At 42.3% G+C, this 25576-nt stretch overlaps 1 protein-coding gene across 6 annotated transcripts in view; it reads left to right on the top strand.

The window, feature by feature from the left end:
• nphp3 (nephronophthisis 3) overlaps positions 1 to 25576 on the top strand; it is a 160026-nt gene that overhangs the window by 7640 nt on the left and 126810 nt on the right. For 4 of the 6 annotated variants that reach the window (XM_073073004.1, XM_073073002.1, XM_073073007.1 and 1 more), the window contains 2 exons: positions 990 to 1357; positions 19072 to 19197. In XM_073073004.1, coding sequence (XP_072929105.1) covers positions 1040 to 1357; positions 19072 to 19197 — 444 coding nt within the window. In that variant the 5' untranslated portion in view covers positions 990 to 1039. Of the gene's footprint in view, positions 1 to 983; positions 1358 to 19071; positions 19198 to 25576 lie in introns of those variants that run through there. The other 2 variants (XM_073073003.1, XM_073073008.1) reach the window with 2 other exon arrangements.

Below are 25576 nucleotides of genomic sequence, written 5' to 3'. Positions count from 1 at the left end.
GTATGGCAATCTAAAATTGCAATCGTTTGGCACCAACTCAATGCATTAAAGCATGGCCAAGAGGTTTGGTTGTTGTTCAGACCAAACATCAGAATGGGGAAGAAATGTGATCAAAGTGGTTTTAACCATTGAATGATTGTTTGTGCCAGATGGGGAGGGTTGAGTATCTGAGAAACTGTAGATACATCTGGGGTTTTCCTTTGACCTCTCTCATTAGCAAGGCATTTTTACACACAAGTCTCCAGTATTTATGGAGAATGGTGCGAGAAACAAGAAACATCTGCTGAATGGCAGTTCTGTGGGTGAAAATGCCATGTTAATTAGAGAGAGGTCAGAAAAGAATGGCTGGACTAGTTCAAGCTGACAAGAAGGTGACAGTAACTTGAATAATCACATGTTACAACAGAAGGGCATCTCTATATGAACAAAACAGTGAACCTTGAAATGGGTTGCAGCATCTGAAGACCACTAACATACTTAATGGGCGTATTCGGTACAGGAGGTACCCAATAAAGTGGCACCTGAATGTATTTCATAGTGTGATTTAAGAAAAAGATTGAAAGTGTTCTCTTCTGTAGGATTTTGGATACAGCTGTTTATCATTAGTAAGAATTACAAGGTACTCATACTGAAAAGTTTGTCTAAGCACTTAGAAGGAGCAGATTGCAAAAAAAATGTTCAGAAGGAGGAAATGCTTTGTTTTAAGTTAAATTATTTCCCTAATGTGAAAACTAGGAGTGTTCCATGAGATTCTTGAAGGTACGGAAGGCATTTTAGATTTTATGGAGGTTTAGTGTGGCTGCTTACCAACCTGATGTACAAATGTTTTTCTTTTGCAGTCAATAGTTGATCAAGACCCAAGCTTTACATTTTATGATTAACTGCATTGTGTTCTAAAAAATTTGAATAACTATTTTTAAATGACCAGCATGCAATAACTCAGTTATTTTTATTTTTGTGGCATGTGATTTGTTTATTTTCAGTTGTAGCTGTGAAATGGAGAAACCATGGACTAAATGTATGTAAATACATTGGCAAGATGGGAACAGCCTCTTCACTGGTTGGTCCAAATGAAGTAATTGAAGATACTGATGGTGGTGGAGAAGCATGTGAGATCCCAGTGGAAGTCAAGCCCAAGGCTAAGCTGCTGCGTAGCTCATTTAGACGGGGACCACGTGTAATTGGTGCAAGCTTTAAGTCAACAGCTTCAGTTGACTTTGAATATGCTGCAGAATATGAGCGACTCAAGAAGGAATATGATATCTTTCGTGTCAGTAAAAATAACGAAATTACCTCCATGCAAAAAAGGGAAAGCAAGCTTGACAAAGAAAATAAAAGACTGAGGGCAGAGCTTCAGGTAAGAAATTGATGATGTAGTGAGTTAATATATGTTGAATTTGAGATTTGAGAAATCAAGTGCAATTGTTTTATCTGGTTGTAAAGGTCCTGCCTGAAAGGGACTTCAAGCAGTTTGAGCAACACACACAAAATGCTGGAGAAAAGGAGTAAACGGTCGATTGTTTTGGGCTGAGACCCTTCTTCAGCAGAACTGATAAAGGGTCTCAGCCCAAAACATCAGCTGTTTACTCTTTTCCATAGATGTTGCCTGGCCTGCTGAATTCCTCCAGCAGTTTGTGTGTGTTGCTTGGATTTCTAGCATCTGTAGATTTTCCCCAGATTGTGTTTAAGCTGTTTGAATCCAGAGTGTAAATTACTTCTGTTTGACACTACAACGCACCCAAGATGCATCTCAGTTCAGAATTGGAAATCTATTGCCGTTCCACTACAGACCACCCCCCAGCGAAATAGCCACAGGGACAGACATGCCAGCAGATTAGGGAAAGGTATAAAAACCAGCAGGTGGATAGATAGATACTTTATTGATCCCAAAGGAAATTACAGTGTCACAGAAGCATTACAAGTGCACAAATATACAAATATTAGAAGAGAAAGACTTAAAAAAATAAGTTACCACAAACAGTCTAACAGGAGGGGGGTCATCACTTTCCTGGCTATTGATTGAGTGATATAGAGCCGAATGGCTAAGGTTAAGAGTAACCTCATATTGCAATCTTTGGAGAGGACTCTATCTAATGGGATATATGAACATTTGGAGAGCCATTGTTTAATTGGGAACAATCCGCATGGATTTGTGCAGGGTAAATCTTGTCTTACTAACTTTATTTGAGGTTTTTGTGCGGATGATGAAGGTAATTGATAAAGGTAGAGCTGTGGATTTTGTCTACAGGGATTTTAGTAAGGCATTTGACAAAGTCCCACACGGTAGGCTTACCTGCAAGATCTGAACCTAGCAATTTGGATCTCAAATTGGTGTGCCGATAGAAGATGGAAGTCAGTGGCCAATGGAGCTAATCCTGGCTAGAACCAGTAGTGTCCTGCAGAGATCCATAGTACTTCCGCTGTTCATGATACATTAAGCATATGTATGTATGTATATATGTGTGTCTGTGTGTCTATGTATATCAGATGTAAAGGGACAGTACACAGTTAATAGCTGGACCCTTGATGTATGGAGAGATTTTGGGGTGCAAATCCACAGCTTCCTGAAAGTGACTGCTCAAGTTGCTAGGGTAATTAAGGCACGCTTGTCTGTATTAGTTGAGGTAATGAGCTCAAGAGTCAGGAAGTTATGTTGTAGCTTTATAAAACTCCGGTTAGATTGCCTCAGGAGTTTTGCGATCATTTCGGGTTGCCCCTTTATGGAGGAAAAATGTGAAGGCTTTGGAGAGGATACAGAGGAGGTTTACCAAGATGCTGCTGCCTGGATTAGTGGATGTTTGCTAGAAGAACTTGGGTTGTATTATCTGGAACGGCAGAGGCTGAGAGGAGACTGATAGGCATACGTTATGAGAGGCATAGATACCAATATCTTTCACCCAGGGTGGAAATGGCTAATACTAGAGGGCATGCATTTAAAGTGAGAGGGGGTAAGTTTAATGGAGATGTGTGGGGCAGTGGTTTTTTTTACACAGTAGTCAGTGCCTGGAAGGAAAATACTATATGCTGAAACTGGAGGGATATGGACTTGTGTAGGCAGAAGGGACTGATTTAGTTAGGCCTTTAATTACTATATAGTTTGGCAAAAACATGGTCAGATGGGCTTGTACCTGTACTGCATTGATATTACATTCTATGTTCCTTCTTCATTACTAGATTGTTCTAGAACTTGCTTCTCAAAAGCAGATTGGGAGCAGCTTCAGTTGTAGCAGTTCAAAATGTTAAGGGCAATATATTTGGCAGTGATGCTCAGGAGGGAACAAGTCAAAAGGGCTGGTAAATCAAGGGCAGCAGATATATGGGGATGCCATCAAATTCTCCAGCACATCAATTACGTTTGCAGATGTTTGCTATACCTTCATTGTCGCAGTCAAAATCTTGTAATTCCTTGTGGAAGCACCTTCACCATGACATAATCCTCGAGTCCACAATGCAGCTCTTCACCAATATCTCAGATGAAATTAGGGGCACAGCTATGAATATTTCATTTTTTCAATGCAGTCCATTATCTGATGCTTGAGTTTCTTGATAATTTTACAGGATGGGTAAGCCCATGTGTAAGTACTTCTGGGGGGATTGCATGGGGAAAGTTAATGTGATGAGGATATGGACAGTTATTTGGTTTGTAGAATTACTTCACTGAAGGTTTGCATACCTGTAGGATTGAGGCAGGCATTCATCTCTTGTTTGCCTACAGTAACCTGTGACCCAGTACATGCATTCATGAATGTGTGTTTTTTAAACTTTATTTTTATTATTTTGCCGATAACAGAACAGGATAAAAACAGACAGACAAACAGGGTCATCATAGATGAAGTAAAATCCGTATCTTATAATACAAACCCCATTTCCAGAAAAGTTGGGATATTTTCCAAAATGCAATAAAAACAAAAATCTGTGATGTTAATTCATTTGAACCTTTATTTAATTGACAAAAGTACAAAGAAAAGATTTTCAATAGTTTTACTGACCAACTTAATTGTATTTTGTAAATAACCACAAATTTAGAATTTGATGGCTGCAACACACTCAACAAAAATTGGGACAGAGGCATGTTTACCATTGTGTTACATCACCTTTCCTTTTAATAACACTTTTTAATCATTTTGGAACTGAGGATACTAATTGTAGTAGATTTGCAATTGGAAATTTTGTCCATTCTTGCTTTATATAAGACTTCAGCTGCTCAACAGTCCGTGGTCTCCGTTGTCTGATTCTCCTCTTCATGATGCGCCATACATTTTCAATAGGACATAGATCTGGACTGGCAGCAGGCCAGTCAAGCACACGCACTCTGTGTCTACAAAGCCATGCTGTTGTAGCCCGTGCAGAATGTGGTCTGGCATTGTCCTGCTGAAATAAGCATGGACGTCCCGGGAAGAGACGTCGCCTTGATGGCAACATATGTCTCTCTGAAATCCTAATATACGCCTCAGAGTCAATGGTACCTTCACATACATGCAACTCACCCATGCCGTGGGCACTGATGCACCCCCATACCATCACAGATGCTGGCTTTTGCACCTTTCATCTTTGGCATGGAGAAATCGACGCCCGTTTTTTCCAACGCTACTTTTATACCCAGTCATGATACCTCACCTCCTACCAATTAGCCTGCTTTATGTGGAGTCTTCCAAACCGGTGTTACTTGAATATTCCGTGCACTTTTCAATCTTGTTTTAACTCTGTCCCAACTTTTGTTGGGTGTGTTGCAGCCATCAAATTCTAAATTTGTGTATATTTACAAAATACAATTAAGTTGGCCAGTAGAACTATTGAAAATCTTTTCTTTGTACTTTTGTCAGTTAAATAAGGGTTCACGTGAATTAACATATCACAGATTTTTGTTTTTATTGTATTTTGGAAAATATCCCAACTTTTCTGGAAATGGGGTTTGTAGAAAAAATGAATAGTGAAATGGGTTACATTGCTGTATCAAGGTTAACCAAACTCTTATCTCCATAATTGTCCTTCAAAGTCTCAGGGGACCTTAAGATCCTTAACTTTAAAGTACATTCTGCAGGTTCCCTCATTGGAAAAAATAGAACAAAGTTCTTCAAACCAAATAAATCTGCAGTGAAGAAGTCATTTTAGGTTCAAATAAAATGTCCACTTTCCCCAGTATCTTTCAGATTTTTTAGTGCGTGTCTCAGAGAAGGTCAATCGTTCCATAACATAAATTTCTTGAACTATTTCTATTCATTCCAGCACGGTCAATTGTTCCATAACATAAATTTCTTGAACTATTTCTATTCATTCCAGCACTGTAAGAGATTCTTTGCTTAGCCATTTCCTGGTAATCGCTTTCTTACTGGCTGCTAGTAGTATTTGTAACAAATATCTTTCATGCTTTTTGAGCCCATTTGGTACATTACCCAAGTAAATAACGTTAAAGTCAAAATTAATCTCCGGACTGATTATTGACCTTATGTCTGTTACCACATCTAACCAATAAAAAAAATCTTTGGACACTCCAAGAAAATATGAAAATGATCAGTCAACATATTATCACACATTCTCCAACATTGACCTTGTTCAGGTCTGTGACTTTGTAACTACTTTATTTTTGGCATTATGAACAATCTTAAGGTATTCTTCCAGGTGAATTCCCTCCACAGACCTGAGCTTGAAGTAGTCAAATGCGTTCTGCATATGTTTAATCAGTCATCTTCTGTCAATTTTATGTTGGCTTCTTTCTCCCATTTTGATTTAACATACATTGTGGAGAGACCCCTGTTAGACTGTAAAATTGAGTAAATCCTGGTTATCAGTTCTTTTTAGTATTACCTTTATACAAATCAATGAATATATTATTCAGACTTAACACTTTCTCTACAATAGTTCTAATATTTTTATTAAAATATTGTCTTCGTTGAAGATATCTAAAGAAGTCTTGTTTCTCTAAGTGATATGTTTCTGTGAGTTGTTGAAAGGACTCCAAACCCTTAATGGAGGACATTGCACAGTATGAGGTGACTCTCTTACTTTTCCAATGTGTACATCTACCATCCAATTGTGCTGGAAGGAATTCTGTGTCATGTGCCACCCAACATAGTATTCTTACATTTCTTTCAAATTTTGGGTCTTTAAATTCTTTATTCCAGATGTTTAGAGGGACTGTTATTCACTTAGTTTATTTGAATGCTTCTTTGGGAGTGTTTTATTCCCCAGTAAAGATTGGAGAGGGATATTTATTAGACTTTATTCCAAATCCTTCCACTTTGCCTCACAATTAGGGTCACACCAACAGACCAGTCTGCGCAGCTGTGCTGCTCTATAATAGTCTTCAAAGCAAGGCACAGCAAATCCATCTTTATCCTTAGGCAGCTGCAATGTCTGAAATCTAATTCTTGGTTTCTGTTTTCCCCAAATAAATGTTGAAATCATTCTTTTCCATTTATTAAATTGATTAAAGAAAACTTCAACAGGCAATGATTGAAAAAGAAAGAGCAATCTAGGTAATACATTCATCATTATGGCTTCTATTCGATTATGCATATTCATTGGCAGCAATGACCATCTATTTAAGTCTGCCTTAATATCAGCTGTAATGGGAATATAATTATGTTCATAGATAGTAGACAAGTCTTCAGGTATTTGCACTCCTAGATATTTAATAATATTACCTTTCCATTTGAATATACTCATTCTGTAAATTTTTTTTGTGGTTCATAATTAAAATTTAAAGTTTGGGTTTTATGTAAATTTAATTTATAGCCAGAGTAGGAACTGAATTCTTTCAACAGGGGTAATAATTTAGGCAAACCTGCACTGGGATTGGTAAGAGTCACGAGAATGTCATCGCATACTGACAAATTTTATATTCTATATCTCTGATCAGTACACCTGTTATAATCTTGTCTTCTCTAATTGCCTGGGCCAATGGCTCAATAAAAAGAGCGATAAGCGTGGGGCTTAGGGGGCACCCTTGTCGACATCCCCTTTCAAGAAATATTGTTTTAGATAAATTCCCATTTATTTTAATTCTGGCAGTAAGGGAAGAATATAAAGATTTCAGACATCCAAATACCTGATTATTAAAGCCAAACCACTCAAGTACCAAGTAGAGATATTCCCACCATACTGAGTCAAAGGCCTTTTCAGCATCAAGGCTAATAACTACAGATTCCAGGGTATTTTTGCTCATGTGGTCAATCAGATGTAGGGCCCATCTCACATTGTCCTGGATTTGCCTGCTTTCTACAAAACCTGTTTGATCTGTGTCAATTAGATCTGGAATTATATTTTCCAATCTTTTTACTAATACTGATGCAAATAATCTAGAATCTATGTTTAGAACAGATTTGGGCCTATAGGAACTGCATTCAGTCTGATCCTCACACTTTTAGGAATTACTGAAATTATTGCTTGATTCCAGGACAACGGAGTCTCCCTCCCCCGAGAACATAACTAAAGCATTTCTAAAGTATTGGTATTATTATCTCCCTGAAAGTTTTGTGCCATTCCGCTGGACAGCTGTGTTTATGAATGTGTTTTATCAATTTTGTCTTCATTTCAAATCTCTGAAGTATTGTGTTTTTAATATAGGAGCTATTGCTTCTAACATGAGCTATTGCATTAAGTAAGTAAATTAGCTCTAATTGTAGCAAATCATAAACATGGGATTCAGTAGATGCTGGAGATTTCAGAGTAACACACACACAATACTAGAGGAACTCAGCAGCATCAATGGAAGGAATAAACATTCAATGTTTCGAGCTTGTTACAGATGGAGTTAAGGTGCTCAACAAAGCAGTCTATGTCAGTAAAAGTTTGTTTATTAATATCGACTAGAGCAAGCATTAAAATACTTATTTAGATGTGCACAGCTCCCCTCACTGCAGCACACTACAGCACACCTCCCATTCTCCTGATCCACGGTCAGTCCACGATCCAACTCTTTGGTAAACTTCACCCCAGCCCACCTACTGCTCTACCTTTATACCCATTCCACTATTTAAAATGCTACATTAGCACCAGCTCAAACCACTGAACCAGAATCAATCATCACACCATCAGCCCGCTAGTCCCACCTTTGTTCTCACAGTAGTATTGTATTCCATGGTCATTGTGTTGTATTCCCACAGTGGTAATCGAAGCTTCTGCACCCAGGGCCACGGTAGTTAAGGCATTTGACTAGCACAAAGATGAGCCCTTTACAATTCATTTCACCTTTCGAATGTTGCAATCCTGTTATATCCGGTCTGCAGGCTTTAGTGCTATCCGCAGGAATGCCCCATTGTATTACAAGCAAATCGCTAACTACAAAAATGGTGATAGTAACTAACACCCAGCCTCCTAGTGCTCTGAAGGGACACCAACTCCTTCCTGGTATGTAATTATGGCACAGGTGCCACTTTCTCTGCAAGCAGATGATTCAGTGCCATCCTGTTCTGCAGTCCAGCAGTCTAGTCAGCGCATTCTTCGTCTGCTGTCGCCCCAAAGCCATCTCAGTGGCTAATGTCTTTATTGCAGTTGTCATGGATACTATTTCCCAGTCAACCTAGCTGTTCCTAGGCAGAGAAGGCTTTCATCCAAATCTTTCTTCCTCTGTGACGTATCTCTTTTGGCGCCCTGCCCTATAAGCTGGATGTCCAGCCAGGTCATTAATATGATACTTATACGGCATAACATATCCCATTAGTGGCAGTCGTTATCTCCCACCAGATGATTGTGTGTGTTAGCATTGTATAGCCTGAACCAGCATTCTTAACCTTTCCTTACTGGGTGGCAAATTACATTCATGGCAGGGACTGTTGGGTTTCACTGGTTGTAATTGGGGACGTACCTGCCTTTAAAGAACTGATTACCTTTCACTGTTCCAGTTACAAAGTTCTTAGGCGGAAAGTAAATGCACAGACCATCCAAACTGTATACCGCATTTAGGATTGCAAGCAGTAATGATCAAATAGTTCTCTTGGTCAATCTCCTTGTCTTCAGGCTTTTTCTGTTACTGGTGCCCTGGACTAGTGGCAGCATTGGCTTAACTTGTGATGCATGGACTCAAGCTGGCTCCTTCTGGACCTTCAGAGCAATATATGTGGTTAGCAGTACCTGAAATGGACCTTCCCAGCAGGGCTCGAGGCAATTCTTCTGTTGGTAGGATCTCACCAATGCCCAGTCTCCTGGCGAATAGATACGGCACACTGCAGTAATCGTGATCTCCTTGGGCTTCAAACATCTGTTGACGAAAACTTTTAAGAGTTCTGTTGTGCTGCATAATACTGAAACGTGCTGTCACCCATGGATTTTCATCAAAAGGGGAGAAGCGACCAGCAGGTGAATGGGATGTTCCAATACTGTCGCATGCAGAGATAGGCCTGTTACACGATTTAGAGCACAACACATTGTCTGGTGGAAGTACCTCTAGTTACATTAGTACTGCTTCCTCACACAATTTGGCCAACCAGTCTTTCTGCTGCCCCCGAAGTTTGTGGGTGGTATGGGTAGGTAGTGTGATGCTTACACTGTAAGGCTTTTGTTAACTCCTGAATCACTTTATAAGTAAAGTGAAGACAGTCTTCATGTGAGAAACACTTAACTGATTCTTGTTTATCGTCATTCGTGGCCAATTAGAAACCCCTCTCCCCTTTCATAATCTCGCTCTCTCTCTATCTCTGGAGACAAACTGTAGACCAACATCTTTTATTCCTACAGTTACCTTGATTATACACCTTCCCACCCTATCTGCTGTAAAAATGGTATACCCTATTCTCAGTTCGTTCACTTCCACCGCATCTGTTCCCATGAAACACACGAAATGCTGGAGAAACTCAGCAGGCCAGGCAGCATCTATGGAAAAGAGAACAGTCGATATTTTGCACCAAAATCCTTCATCAGGGCTGGAGAAAAACGATGAGTCAGAGCAAGAAGGTGGGGGAAAGGGAGGGAGAAACACACGGTGATGGGTGAAACCTGGAGGGTGGGAGGAGTGAAGTAAAGAGCTGGGAAGTTGATTGCTGAAAGAAATACAGGGCTGGTGAAGGGGGAATCTGATCGGAAAGGACAGAAGGCCATAGATGCTGCCTGGCCTGCTGAGTTCCTCCAGCATTTTTTGTGTGTGTTGCTTGGATTTCCTGCATCTGCAGATTTTCTCTTGTTTGTGATGGGACTCATGAGTGTTGAATTTCCACAATTTCTGCAGCCAACAGGGAGGTTACTATCGTAATGGGATTTCTGAGAGGGTGTAATAAAATATCTTATCAAGTTTTTCCATCTGAACTTCCTCCATTTCTGTGAACTGGTACACTTCCATTGATACCACCATAATATTGTTCATTCTTCCTCAGATATAATTATCCCTCCTTCCTTCTCCCATTTTGTTTTAATGTATGAAGTCGAGTGTGTTTTAAGATTTGACAAACCCTTATACACGCTTGAAATGATACTACTACTGTTATCTGAATTTTATCCTTTTCTGAATAGCTCTATCAAACATGTTCTTGCCTTGGTTACATTTTTAACCATCCTATTAACATATTGTCGCATCTGTAAATACCGATAAAAGTCCTGTTTTTCTAATAAGTGTTGCTCTTTAAGCATTTCAAAACTGAACAGTGTTCCTTCTTTCATTATATGGCAAAGAACTGTAATTCCTTTAGCTGTCCTGTCCTTAAATCTAGCATCCAGTTTATTCGGCGTAAAATCTGAGTCATATGCACACCATTGAAGAATTGCAATACTCTCCCTCTAGATTATATTCTTTTATAATAGTTTTCCATATTTTAAGAGTCAATTTCACCCATGGGTTATCAATAATATTTATGTACCTTTGCAGGTTGTTATCAGCCAAAATTGCTTGTATGGGGATGGGAAATACCCGCTCCTCAATGTTTTTCCATTGAGCGTCATATGATGGGTTGCACCAACATATCACAGCTCTCAACTGTGCTGCAAAATAATAATCTGTAAGAGAAGGTAGGCCCCACCCCCCCTTTTCCTTGGCTAGAGTTTTGAGACAAACTCTAGGCCTTTTACTTTGCCAAATATATCTTGATAACATCTTGTTCCATTCATTGAATTGATTTTGATTAATCTCTATTGGTAGGGTCTGAAAGAGATATAATAGTCTGGGCAGTATATTCATTTTAATAGATTCAATCCTTGAACTGAGACTAAAATATGAATTCGGTTCCATCTTGTTATATCTTCCTTTTTTTATATATAGGCTGATAATTGCATTCTGATAATTTTGCCAAATCTTTTGGCATAATGATGCCCAAATATCTGAAGACTCTGTTTGCCATGCCCAGGGGTATTGACTTTCAATTTCTCTTGGTGGGCTATAGTTATGTGAAAGTAATTGGGTTTTATCTATGTTGATCTTGTATCCTGATAATTGACCATATTGTTCAAAGGATTGCATCAATTTAGGTAAAGAGTATGTTGGTTGCCCTAGATAGATCAAAATGTCATCCATGTCACAGGTCAGTTTATGCTCTGTCCCTTTAATAGTAATTCCCCTGATATCTTCATTTTGTCTGATGTATTGAGCTAATGGTTCCAGATATAATGCGAAGAGTAGCGGTGACCATGCACCGTGCCCTTTTCTAGGGTAAGACTATTTGATAAATATCCATTGATTTTAATCCTAGCAGTAGGATTGTCATATAGTGTCTGTATAGTTTTAATAATTGTGTCATGGAAAACAAATCTATGTAAAACTCTGTAAAGAAAATTCCAATTAACCGAATCAAATGCCTTTTCAGTGTCCACGCTTATCACTATTGCTTCGATTTTATTTTTTTCTATTTGATCCATAATGTGAAGTGTCCTTCGTATATTGTCTTGTGTTTGGTGTTGTCGTATAAAACCTGTCTGATTGTTATGTATCAGTATGGGTAGAAACTCCTCTAATCGTTTGGCCATGATAGAGGTAAATAATCTACAGTTAAGAACGGATATTGGTCTAAATGACCCACATTCCATTTTATCCTTGCCTTCTTTTGGTATAGCTGAGATTATTGCTTCCTCCTGGCTGGGTGGCATTTGCGCCTTTTTTAGAGCCCAGTTCAGTGTGGGGTGTAAGACAGGAATTAACTCATTTTTAAATTCTTTGTACCACTCTGCCATATACCCATCTGATCCTGGTGACTTGCTTAATTTAAGTCTACTTTTAGTTCAACTTCAGTTATGTCAGCAGTCATCGTTCTATTTTGTTCTTCGCTTAAAGTGGGTAACTCTAGAGAATTCAAGAAGGTGTCAATTTGTGTTAATGCTTCCCCTTGGAACTTTGGAATATAGAGTTTTGTAAAACACTTCAAAAGCTTCTTGAATTTCACTTAGCTTACTTTTTTATCATTGTCGTTCTTGGATCCCTAATTCTATGAATTGTATTTTCTGCTATTTTTTTTTTCAGTTTCCACGCCAGTATTTTCATAGACTTAGATCCACTTTCATAATGTTTCTGTTTCAGAAACATTAAGCTTTTCCTGATTTCTTGCGTGGCCAAACTATTAATTTCATTCCTATTTTAAAAAATTTCCTCTAATGTATCCTGTGCCAAATTCAACTTGTGTTTTTTTTTCTGGTTCCTTCAGCCTATTTTGTAATTCCTCTAATGTTTTATTCCTTATTTTTTTCTTATATGAAGATATCGCTATAATTTCCCCTCTTAAAACAGCCTTCAGAGTATCCCATAGAATGGGAGGTGAAACCTCTCCATTATCATTGAATTCTAAGTAAAGACCAATTTCCTTTTTAACTTGTTCGTTAAAGTAGGGATCATTGAGTAGACATGAATTTAGATTCCAAATAGTATTGTTTGGTTGTAGGTCAAAATCAACAGATAAATATATAGGTGCATGGTCACTTACATCTATTGTACCAATTCCACAGGTGTTTATTTTGTCTTTGTCTTTTCCAAATGTTATGGAATAGTCTATTCTTGTATATACAGAATGGAGGGCAGAATTATGAGTGTTATCCCTTTCTGTTTGGGAAAAGGTCCCTCCATATATCAATTAGACCAACATCCTCAAAAAGTGTATTAACTTTTTTATGTAAGGATTTTGTTTCATAGCTTTTTCTATTGGAAGAGTCTAAGTTTGGTTGCAATTGTAAATTTAAGTCTCCCCCACATATCAGGAGACCTTCTGTTTCCGCTACCATAATATCAGTAATTTTCTGAAAGAAACCAATATCACTTCCCGGGGGTGTGTATATATTCAATAGAGTAACTGAATTTCCGTCTATATTCCCCCTTACCAGAATATATCTGCCCTCCTTATCTCCCATTTCGAATACTTTTTCAAAATTTAGCTTGCTTTAGATAAGAATAGCAACTCCTCTCCTATGTCCTGATTTATATGAGGAGAAAAACAAATTAGTGAAGCCCATTCTCTTTAGTTTTCCATGCTCATTATCACTGAAGTGAGTTTCCTGTAAATATACTACATGGGCTTGTTCTTTTTTCATTTTGGATAAAATTCTATTATGTTTGATTGGATTTAATAGCCCATTGACATTAAAAGAAATGAATTTTACCTTGTCCTTAGCCATCTGTATTTAATCTGTTAATGTATCATTGAAATTAGAATAAAACTTAATCAATCTACTCCCTGAACAAATAAGAAACAAGAAAAGCAAATAATTTTAAAAAAAAGGCAATGAAGGTATGATTCCAAGGCTGAGGTCTCTAGGTAGGTATAGCACCATCTATTTTTGCTTCCATTTAGCTTATCAACATTTTTAAAGTTAGCCAAACCTTATGGCTCTTCTGGAGGGGGTGACGGCTGTCTTCGGAAACCTCACAGTCTCTTCCTGATATACCGTAGATTCCGGATTATAAGCCGCTACTTTTTTCCCACGCTTTGAACACTGCGGCCTTTACTACGGTGCGGCTAATGCATGGTTTTTTTCCATGCCGCCAAAAACATTTTGCCTCGTAACAGTAGACCAATAAAATTGATGAGTAGTTCACAGAGGTCCAATGAAATTGTACGATAAATCAAGTGCACTTTCACAATTAAATTATTGTAAATCAGTCATTTGTACTCACCCTCATCAACATGGCAAACACTCGAAGAAAAGCATATGATGCAGCTTTTAAGTTAAAGGCGATCAATCTGGCGGTTGAAGAAGGAAATCGAGCTGCTGCACGTAATCTTGGCATAAATGAATCGATGGTGAGACGGTGGAGACGCCAGCGTGAAGAACTGAGTCAATGCAAAAAGACGACAAAAGCTTTCAGAGGTAATCATAGCAGATGGCCCGAACTTGAAAACTTTCTTGAAGACTGGGTTAACACACAGAGAGCAGGCGGCCGCGGTGTTTCCACCGTGCAGATCAGACTGAAGCCTAAAGCAATCGCCACCAAAATGAAAATCGAAGATTTTTGAGGTGGGCCATCGTGGTGTTTTAGATTTATGAGACGAAAAGGCCTGTCCGTCAGGGTACGCATGACTCTCTGTCAGCAGCTCCCTCCCAACCACGAGGAAAAACTTGCTAACTTCCGCACATTCACTCAAACAACGATAGCGGAGAATTCCATCGGGCCAGATTAAATCATAAATATGGATGAAGTACCTTTGACGTTTGACCTGCCTCTCACTCGGACTGTTAATAAAAAAGGTGACTCGTCCATCATACTGAAAACAAGTGGCCATGAGAGAACGCATTTTACTTGTGTTCTGAGCTGCACAGCATCCGGACTAAAGCTTCCACCGATGGTGATTTTTAAGCGGCTGACAATGCCAAAGGAAAAATTCCCAAAAGAAATCATGGTGAAAGTCAATAAGGAAGGTTGGATGATGGAGAGTCTAATGAAGGATTGGCTGAGAGAGTGCTACGCCAAGCGACCAGGGGGATTTTTTCACAGAAAAAAAGCATTGCTCGTTATGGACAGCATGAGGGCTCATATAACAGATTCAGTGAAAGCTGCCATCAAGAGTACAAACTCAATTCCAGCTGTGATTCCTGGGGGCACCACAAAGTATTTGCAGCCACTGGACATCAGCGTGAACCGGGCATTTAAAGTGGCGCTGCGCGTTGAGTGGGAGACTTGGATGACGAGCGGCGAGAAATCCTTTACCAAAACAGGCCACATGCGAAGAGCATCTTTAACTCAAGTCTGCCAGTGGATCCTAAATGCGTGGAGCCGTGTCACAACATCCACCATCACCAACGGGTTTCGAAAGGCTGGACTGCTGCGTGATGAAGAGGACCGCGTGCGCTCAAGTGAGAGCGACAACGAAGAGACTGAAGTGAGTGACGAGATCCTGAGGTTGTTCAATTCGGACACTGAAGAAGAGGACTTTGATGGTTTTAATGCGCAGGAGGAAGATGAAGAAGGTGATCAATAACTTTTCCTGGTAGGCTGCAGTATATATATTTTTTTTACCAGTCGTTAGGAGATGTTGGAATGTTGTTCGTGCACTGTTCAGTAAAAAAGTATACGCAACGTAATTTGTGTGTTACCGATACGTATGTATATTTAAAAGTAGCCGTGTTACAGGCACGGTTCGAAAAAAAGCATTTGCAATATGTATTTGTTTATGTTACCATACGGATTTAATTAAAAGTTAAAAAATCCTCACGTGTAATATCTTTCTGTGTAAATATCTCATATTACAACGTGGGACACCTGCGGCTTAAAATCTGGTGCGGCTTGTACAAGTACAAAATTGATTTTCTTTCTAAAATTAGAGCCTGCGGCTTTTAATCAGGTGCGCTCTGTAGTCTGGAATTTATGGTACTTCTCTCGCTCTCCTCCTGTCCTCTGCTTTCTTGATTCTCTCACTATTTCCCAAGCAGAGCGGAATAACTGCTCAGCCAGGCTTTCCCTTGGTTTGATCAGGCTGACAGGCAGCCCTCTGGCCTTCATGTCTGTAGTCGCCTCTTCCACTGTCTGATATAGTTGGACCCCATCTTCATAAAACACTCGCAGTTCAGCAGGCTATGGAGTCTGGAATCTAATCTTTCCTTGCTTTAATATCCGCTTTACTTCAGAGTATTCTTTACGTTTCCGCAGGACCGCTGGGGTGGGGGTGGGGTGGTAACCTTGATCGAAATATATTAATTTCCCGTCCAAAAACACCCTCTTCTTTCCCCAGGCCCTTCGTAGAATCTCTGCCTTGGTATTGTATCGAAGGAATCTAATTACTGTTGGGCGTGACTTATCTTCTCTATGTCCAGTAGGCCGCGGGGCGAGCACACTCAATTTTCAATTTCAAGCTCCATAGTCGAAAGAATCTCCAGCATGTCCCACAGCAACTTTTGTACAAACTCCATTATAGACAAACCCTCCGCACCTTCGGGAACATTGTATATCCTGACATTTTTCCACCGTGATCTTCACTCCTGGTCAAGCAGTTTACTTTCTTGTTGATTTAATATTTTTATCGTCTTACTTAGTATCCATTCCACATTTTGCACGTGAGCTTCCACCTTCTCAATTCGTGTCCCTGCCACCGCTATTTTTTGATTGACATAGGCGAGCTCTGTCTTGATGTCATTCAGTTGCTGTTTTATATCTTTTTAGAATCCCCATATCTCTTCCAGAATTTTTATCATATTTGCCGCTTCACCTGAACGAGGCCCATCGTCAGCCTCGCTACCAGGCCTTCGGGTAGGAGAGCCGCTCACTGCACCCCTCTCGTCCACAGGCTCCGCAGTGATGCTTTTTTTAATCTCCATTCCTTTTCCCCATTCTTGCCTCCCTTATCAATTCAGATATTTTCGAAAGATCTTGTATTTGATGGATTAACAGGGCAAAGCTTGCATTTTTCTGGAGGAGCTATTGACTTAAGCTGCCATTCTGGACGATGACGTCACTAGAACCATCGGTCTTGTATTTTAAGGAAGAATAGAATTATAGATGTCAATACAGAAAGGTAGATAGATTTCTGCAATTCTGAAGTGTTAGTACTGGGACACTTGCTGTTGCTATATATGCTGACAATGTAATTTAATTTAGGGGATTAGTATGTTTGCAGATGACACAAAAATTGGCTTTATGGATAATGTTGTGGTGTTAGGTGATAGTGTTGTGGTGATAGTGCCAGGCTATCTCTCATAATATTATGTTCTCTGCCAGGTCCTCTGCTCTGTGAAAAAACAAGCCCAGCTTGTCTAGTTTCTCTTTTTAACTAATTCTGATCCAATTGTAATGTGGAGAAACTTAATACAAACCCCATTTCCAGAAAAGTTGGGATGTTTTCCAAAATACAATAAAAACAAAAATCTGTGATATGTTAATTCACGTGAACCCTTATTTAACTGACAAAAGTACAAAGAAAAGATTTTCAATAGTTCTACTGACCAACTTAATTGTATTTTGTAAATATACACAAATTTAGAATTTAATGGCTGCAACACACTCAACAAAAGTTGGGACAGAGTTAAAATAAGATTGAAAAGTGCACAGAATATTCAAGTAACACCGGTTTGGAAGACTCCACATTAAGCAGGCTAATTGGTAGCAGGTGAGGTATCATGACTGGGTATAAAAGTAGCGTCCATCAAAGGCTCAGTCTTTGCAAGCAAGGATGGGTCGTGGCTCACCCCTTTGTGCCAAAATTCATGAGAGAATTGGTAGTCAGTTCAAAAGGAACATTTCCCAACGCAAGATTGCAGAGAATTTAGGTCTTTCAACATCTACAGTACATAATATTGTGAAAAGATTCAGAGACATCTCAGTGTGTAAAGGGCAAGGTCGGAAACCACTGTTGAATGCGCGTGATCTTTGAGCCCTCAGGTGGCACTGCCTAAAAAACCGTTATGCTACTGTGACAATTATAGCCACCTGGGCTCGGGAGTACTTTGGAAAACCATTGTCACTTAACACAGTCCGTCGCTGCATCCAGAAATGGAACTTGAAACTGTATTACACAAGGAGGAAGCCATACATCAACTCTATGCAGAAACGCCGGCGAGTTCTCTGGGCCCGAGCTCATCTCAGATGGACCGAAAGACTGTGGAACCGTGTGCTGTGGTCAGATGAGTCCACATTTCAGCTAGTTTTCGGAAAAAACAAGCGTCGAGTTCTCTGTGCCAAAGATGAAAATGACCATCCTGATTGTTATCAGCGAAAGGTGCAAAAGCCAGCATCTGTGATGGTATGGGGGTGCATCAGTGCCCACGGCATGGGTGAGTTGCATGTATGTGAAGGTACCATTGACTCTGAGGCATATATTAGGATTTCAGAGTGACATATGTTGCCATCAAGGCGACATCTCTTCCCGGAACGTCCATGCTTTTTTCAGCAGGACAATGCCAGACCACATTCTGCACGGGCTACAACAGCGTGGCTTTGTAGACACAGAGTGTGTGTGCTTGACTGGCCTGCTGCCAGTCCAGATCTATCTCCTATTGAAAATGTATGGCGCATCATTAAGAGGAGAATCAGACAACGGAGACCACGGACTGTTGAGCAGCTGAAGTCTTATATAAAGCAAGAATGGACAAAATTTCCAATTGCAAATCTACTACAATTAGTATCCTCAGTTCCAAAATGATTAAAAAGTGTTATTAAAATGAAAGGTGATGTAACCAAATGGTAAACATGCCTCTGTCCCAATTTTTGTTGAGTGTGTTGCAGCCATCAAATTCTAAATTTGTGTATATTTACAAAATACAATTAAGTTGGTCAGTAAAACTATTGAAAATCTTTTCTTTGTACTTTTGTCAGTTAAATAAGGGTTCACGTGAATTAACATATCACAGATTTTTGTTTTTATTGCATTTTGGAAAATATCCCAACTTTTCTGGAATTGGGGTTTGTAGTTTGCAAAGGCCATATGCATAGTTTGCTTGCTGGTTTTGGTCACTTCCACATGATCATGTTAATTTAAGTATTGCTGAAGATGCAGCAGGCAGCATGTTGAGGGGTGGTGATCAAAAACAGATTTCACCTTTTTGCCTGTCACCCCTTTCCCCAGCCACTGAATGATTTTATAAATTGTAATAGGATAAGTGGATTTCTTGATGACTTTCCATTCACAGATTGGATGCTAAATCATCGTTGGTCTTGTGTGGTTCTTCAGAACATTTAGTAAACTTGCTTGAGCCATCCGTTGTTTCATATTAAAAATGCTCATGATATTTTGTTTCCAGGCACTCCAGAAAACCTACCAGAAGATGCTTCGAGAGAAGGAAAGTGCACTTGAGGCAAAATATCAGGCTATGGAAAGAGCTGCGACATTTGAGCATGATAGGGATAAAGTAAAAAGGCAGTTTAAGGTAAATGCAAAGAAGACATTTTGGAATTTATCTTTAGTTGCTTACAGCTGGTATTGCATTGTCTTGTGTTTTCCTCCCCATACTCGGTTGCATTCTTTGATTTCTATTCTGTAGTCTTAAAGGAATATTTTAGAAATCAAAAAAAATTATAAGGAAGCAGGTGGGGTATTTGTACTAATAGCACATTCAAGTTCTTTTATGGGCTCAAAATTTGCCTCGGAGACTAAAGCACAAAAATCCAGATGTTAAGCCATGGTCTTTTTTGCCCTCTTCTTGATATAAAAAGCCCAGTAATTGTATTTTGAAGAAGTACAGGTAATTTCTCCCAGTGATCTGGGATCAATATTTATCCATCAATTTGTATCTGAAGTATATTACCTGCTCATCGCAAACAGACTCTTTCAACCCAAATAGCCACTCAGCAACTCACCTATTAAACTGTAGCCTAATCACTGAACAATTTATAATGACCTATTATCCTACTATCTGGTCCGTCTTGAGACAACTGATGGAAACTGGAGCACCCGGAGGAAACCCATGCAGTCAAGGGAAGAACGTACAAAAAACTTGTTGCTGACAGCGCCAGAAATGAACTCCGAACTCGGCAACGGCTGAACTATAATAGTCACACTGTGCTACTGTGACACCTGTATACTCTTCAATATATAGTAATCTGTAGATTATATTTTCCAGTGTTGTGAGTATAAACACAAACTATTTTGAAGATGCTAGAAACCTTGAGCAACACACGCAATGCCGGAGGAACTCAGCAGGTCAGGCAGCATTTATGGAGAGGAATAACCAAATGATGTTTTGGGCTGAGACCCTTCATCACGATCGGAAAGGAAGGGGGAAGAAGCCAGAATATGAAAGTGGGGGAAGAATAAGGAGTACAAGCTGGCAGGAGATAAAGTGCGGGGGAAAGTGGATGGGTGAGGGAGAGGGGAAATGAAGCAGGAAGCTGAGATGTGGTAAGTGGAAAAGGTAAAGGGATGAAGAAGGAATGTGAGAGCAGAGGACAGGGAAGAAAGGGAAGGAGGAAGGACACCAGAACAATATGATAGGCAGGTGCGAAGAGGTAAGAGGTGAGTGGATTGGGGAATGGAAAAAGAGGAAGGGGGAGGAGTATCTGGAAATTACGATGTTTATGCCATCAGATTGGAGGCTACTCAGATGGAATATAAGATGTTGCTCCTCCACCTGAGAGTGGCCTCATCATGACATTTTAGGAGGCCATGAACCAACAAGTCAGGATGAAGTTAAAATATAACTTTTTGGTTGCAATGAGCAAAGGTATGTTTGGAAAAAAAAGGGTGCAGAATTTCATGAAAAGAACGCCTCTCCAACTGTTAAGCGCGGGGGTAGATCGATCATGCTTTGGGCTTGTGTTGCAGCCAGTGGCACGGGAAACATTTCACTGGTAGAGGGAAGAATGAATTCAATTAAATACTTGTAAATTCTGGAAGCAAACATCACACCATCTGTAAAAATGCTGAAAATGAAAAGAGGATGGTGTGGTGACCCACTTTCTGCGCAGTCGAATCGGCTCACAAATAGCCAGCGCGCGGGGAGAGACTTTGATAGTGTACCTCTGACGTCATTTCCGCCGGAGAGGGCGGGCGCTAGGGATTAAATGCCGGCACCGCAAGTTTAAATAAACTAGTCTCGAAACGACTTACCGACTGCGTGTCTTCTCTAGCTCTGTATGTAGCACATCGCTACATTGGTGACCCCAACGGTCCAAACGGGATTTGGACCAAAGATGACCGACTCTTCATCTGTTCACGCAGTTTCGCTAAAACTGCCGACTTTCTGGACGCTGCGACCACGCGTGTGGTTTAGCCAAGCAGAAGCCCAGTTCCAGATTCGGCAGATATCCTCTGATTCCACGCATTACTACCACGTGGTGAGTGCCCTTGACCAGGAGACGGCCGCCCAGGTTGCGGATTTCATACAGTCGCCCCCAGAAGAAGGCAAATATGAAGTGTTACGTACCCCGTAACTGGGTCACTTACCAGCAAAGATAGAGAGGTCCGCTGAAGTCTGATAGTACTATTTTTAAACGTTTTTATTTATAAAGGGGCACAAAAGTAAGGTTAATACAAACATTCAGATAATATACGTAGTCAATACTCAATCTAAAGCGCGGGTATAGTAATAATCAACAATAAGAAGTGGCTCTATCGTTTTGTCTAGGGGTAAAAATATTGTCCGATGGAAATATAAAAGTCTCGCCAGTTCATACAGGCTTTTAGCCGTTTGGGGACCGCTGGGTTTCACTTGTTGGAGAGAGAAAGATTTTTGGTGAGAAAATAAACTTGCCAGCCTTTTGGACTCAAATCGTTGAATCGGGAACGTGGGTTCCCCGTTGTCAGTTCGAATTCCTTTTCGGTGTTATCAGCCACTTGCTCCCCAGGCTAGGGGAAACGAACCACACGTGGCTTCCGAATAGCTTCCCGTTATCACGGGAGCGATGAGCGATGGTGTCTCCTTCTGGTGCGTCGCTAGGGTTCTGCCTCCTGCAGTCCCCTTTTTATCTTGACTTGCAGAGTTGTAGATGTCAATCAAGGTGGGGTGATACAATCCCCACCCCACATTGCTCGAGGGTGTCCATGTAGCCAATAGCTGGCACGTAGTATAGAGTCGCCATCCACAAGGGTGTCTCCAAGTAACAATGGTCAAAATCCGTTGCTTTGTATTTCTGAGGATTCTCTCTCATTTCCTGGGTCCAAGACCTGAATTAATAGCGATCTTGCGATTCTCAGGAAGGAGGGGGCTGGGATCATAACAGAAGCATTCAAAGCGCTGCTCATTGGGACCTTTGGCCTCTCATGGCGTGAGCGGGGTGCCCGCCTGCTTCACCTGGACGGTTTGGGAGACAGACTGCTGTCAGCATTGATGAACGAGATGCTGGCCCTGGCTGACGGACACAAGCCCTGCCTCATGTTTGAGCAGGCGTTCCTAGAGCAGCTGCCCGAGGACATACATCTGCTGCTGGCCGATGCAGATTTCAGCGACCCCCGGAAGGTGGCGGCCCAGGCAGACGTGCTGTGGAAAGCCAAGAGGGAGAGCGTGGCGTCCATCGGTCAGATTACCAGGCCACGCGCCCAACAGCAGACCAGACCAGGCCTGGCAGGGGGGCGCACACAACACAGAGGCAGGAGTGAGGAGGACAGTGAACAGTGGTGTTTCTACCACCAGTGGTGGGGCACAGAAGCCCGCCATTGTCGCCTGCCCTGCAAGGGCCAGGGCCAGGGCCAGCTACCGCTAATGACTATGGCGGTTGGCCACCAGGACAGCCTCTTTTACGTCTGGGACAAACAGTCGGGACGCCGCTTCTTGGTCGACACCGGAGCGGAAATCAGCGTCTTGCTCCCGACGGGGTACAACACCTGCAACAGGAAGCTAGGCAAACGGCAGCACGATACTGTTACGAATATGCTGCAACTCTGAGAGGCCGAAGGGTACAAAGTCGCCCCCTCCTTTTTGAGAATCACAAGATCGCTATTAATTTGGGTCTGGGACCCAGGAAATGAGAGAGAATCCACAAGGTTTGGAATGTGTCCTGGCCTTAGTGAAACAAAGCCACTGATAACGGCCATTGTCTCTTGGAGACGGAATTGTGTATTGAGTACTGTACTATTCATTGAAGCCCCTCAGGGGACGACCAGAGTGGGCTGGTTGAGGGATTGCATCATCCCAACCTGATTGACATCTGACACCCCGTGAGTAAGGATAAAAGAGGGTCTGGGGAGCAACCCCTTCAGATGCACCAGGAGAAACGCTAGAAATCCTGTGACAGCGTTTAATAGCGACATCCGGTGGGGGGCTCGTGTGCTTCCTTCCCTTGCCTGGGATTGGCGGGCTCGCCACGGAAGAACGGCTTAGCTAAAGGAGAGGCCACAAGTGAACGGCCACACCAACGAGACTCTGACGGATCGAAATCATAAAAGGAAAGCCGGCAAGTTTCTCAAAATCTCTCTCTCTCTCCAACCATTGCCACACAGCGGTCCCCAAAGGCTGCAGCCTGCATGAACTGAGTGACTTTTATATTTCCATCGGACAATACATTATCCCCTAGACAACGATAGAGCTTATTTCTTATTGATTATTATTATACCCGCACTTTTAGATTTAGTATTGACGATGTATATTATTTGTATATTTGCATTGATATTATTTTTGTGTATTTTTACTAATAAATACTGTTAAACATAGTACCATCAGACTTCAACGGACCGCTCTATCTTTGCTGGTAAGTGACCCAGTTACGGGGTTCGTAACAATACGGACCTACGACACCCGCACAGTGCAGCTGCAGTTCAGCGCCAGCCGGTCCATGTGGGACTTCACACTGGCCGCGGTGGCCCAACGACTCCTGGGGGCGGACTTCTTGCGAGCTCACAGCCTGCTGGTCGACTTGCAAGGGAAAAGACTGGTACATGCCGAGACTTTCCAGACGTTCTCCCTGGGTGAAGCCAAGTTGCCGGCCCCACACCTGGACTCCATCACGCTGTCGGACAACGAATTCACCAGAATCCTGGTGGACTTTCCATCGATTCTGGCACCGCAGTTCACAGCAGCCATGCCCAGACACAGGGTACAGCACCACATTCCGACCCAGGGACCACCCCTCCACGCCCGTGCATGAAGGCTCCCCCCCGGAAAAGCTCCGCCTGGCGAAGGAGGCGTTCAAGAGGATGGAGGAATTGGGGATCGTACGGAGGTCCGACAGCCCATGGGCCTCCCCCCTGCACATGGTGCCCAAAGCAGCCGGGGGTTGGAGACCATACGGCAACTACCGCAGACTGAATGAGGCTACAACTCCAGACCGCTACCCCGTGCCGCACATACAGGACTTTGCAGCAAACCTGCACAGGGCAAGAATCTTTTCCAAAGTAGACCTCGTCCGGGGATACCATCAAATCCCGGTGCACCCTGAAGACATCCCCAAAAGCAGCACTCATCACCCCGTTCAGCCTGTTCGAGTTCCTCCGAATGCTATTCGGCCTGAGGAATGCTGCACAGACGTTACAGCGGCTAATGGATGCAGCGGGACGCGACCTGGACTTTGCGCTCATCTATTTGGACGACATCCTTATAGCCAGCAGTAGTCGCCAGTAGCATCTGTCCCACCTCCGCCAGCTCTACTCCCACCTGAGTGATTTCCGCCTCACGATCAACCCGGCCAAATGCCAGTTCGGTCTCGATACCATTGACTTCCTGGGCCACAGGATTACCAAAGACGGGGCAACACCTCTGCCCACCAAGGTAGACGCAATCCGCCACTTTGCCTGGCCCAACACGGTCAAAGGCCTGCAGGAGTTCTTTGGTATGGTGAACTTCTACCACCATTTCCTCCCCTCAGCAGCCCGTATCATGCGCCTTTTGTACACCCTGATGTCGGGTAAAGGCAAGGACATTACTTGGGACGAGGAGGCCGCGGGCGCTTTCATTAAAGCTAAGGAAGCCTTGGCAGATGCCGTGATGCTGGTGCACCCCAGAACAGACGTTCCAACCGCCCTCATGGTGGACGCATCCGACACAGCAGTTGGTGGGGTGCTGGAGCAGCTCATCGAGGGGCGCTGGCAACCTCTGGCATTCTTCAGCAAGCACCTACGACCACCCAAACTCAAGTACAGTGCTTTCGACTGGGAGCTGTTGGCACTGTATCTGGCAATCTGGCATTTCAGGTACTTCTTAGAAGGCAGGCCGTTCACCGCGTTCACGGACCACAAACCGTTGACCTTCGGGTTCACGAAGGTGTCCGATCCCTGGTCGGCTCGCCAGCAGCGACATCTGTCCTACATCTCCGAGTACACGACGGACATCCAGCATGTCTCGGGAAAGGACAATGTCGTGGCGGACGCACTCTCCAGACGAGCTGTCCAGGCCCTGCCCCTGGGGGGTGGACTATGCAGCACTGGCGGAGGTGCAGCAGGCAGACGACGAGATGCCCAGCTACAAGACAGCAGTCTCGGGTTTGCAGCTGCAGGACTTTCTTGTAGGCCCAGTTGAGAGGACCCTCCTGTGCGACGTGGCTACCGGCCAACCTCGCCCCATCGTCCTGGCAGCCTGGAGGCGGCGAGTTTTTGACTCCATATACGGTTTGGCGCACCCATCTATCAGGACAACCGTCCGGCTGGTCTCCAGCAAGTTCGTGTGGCACAGACTTCGCAAGCAGGTCAGTGAATGGGCCGGAACGTGCGCGCAGTGCCAAACAGCCAAGGTGCAGTGGCACACTAAAGCCCCACCGCAGCAGTTTGAACCCACCCACCGGAGGTTCGACCACATTCATGTGGATATCGTGGGCCCCCTACCAGTGTCCTGAGGAGTGCAGTACCTCCTAACTATGGTAGACCGGTTCACGAGGTGGCCA

Source organism: Hemitrygon akajei, chromosome 20 (genome assembly GCF_048418815.1).
Source record: "Hemitrygon akajei chromosome 20, sHemAka1.3, whole genome shotgun sequence".
Classification (NCBI taxonomy): Eukaryota; Metazoa; Chordata; class Chondrichthyes; order Myliobatiformes; family Dasyatidae; genus Hemitrygon; species Hemitrygon akajei.
This window is presented reverse-complemented; position numbering and strand designations above follow the sequence as displayed.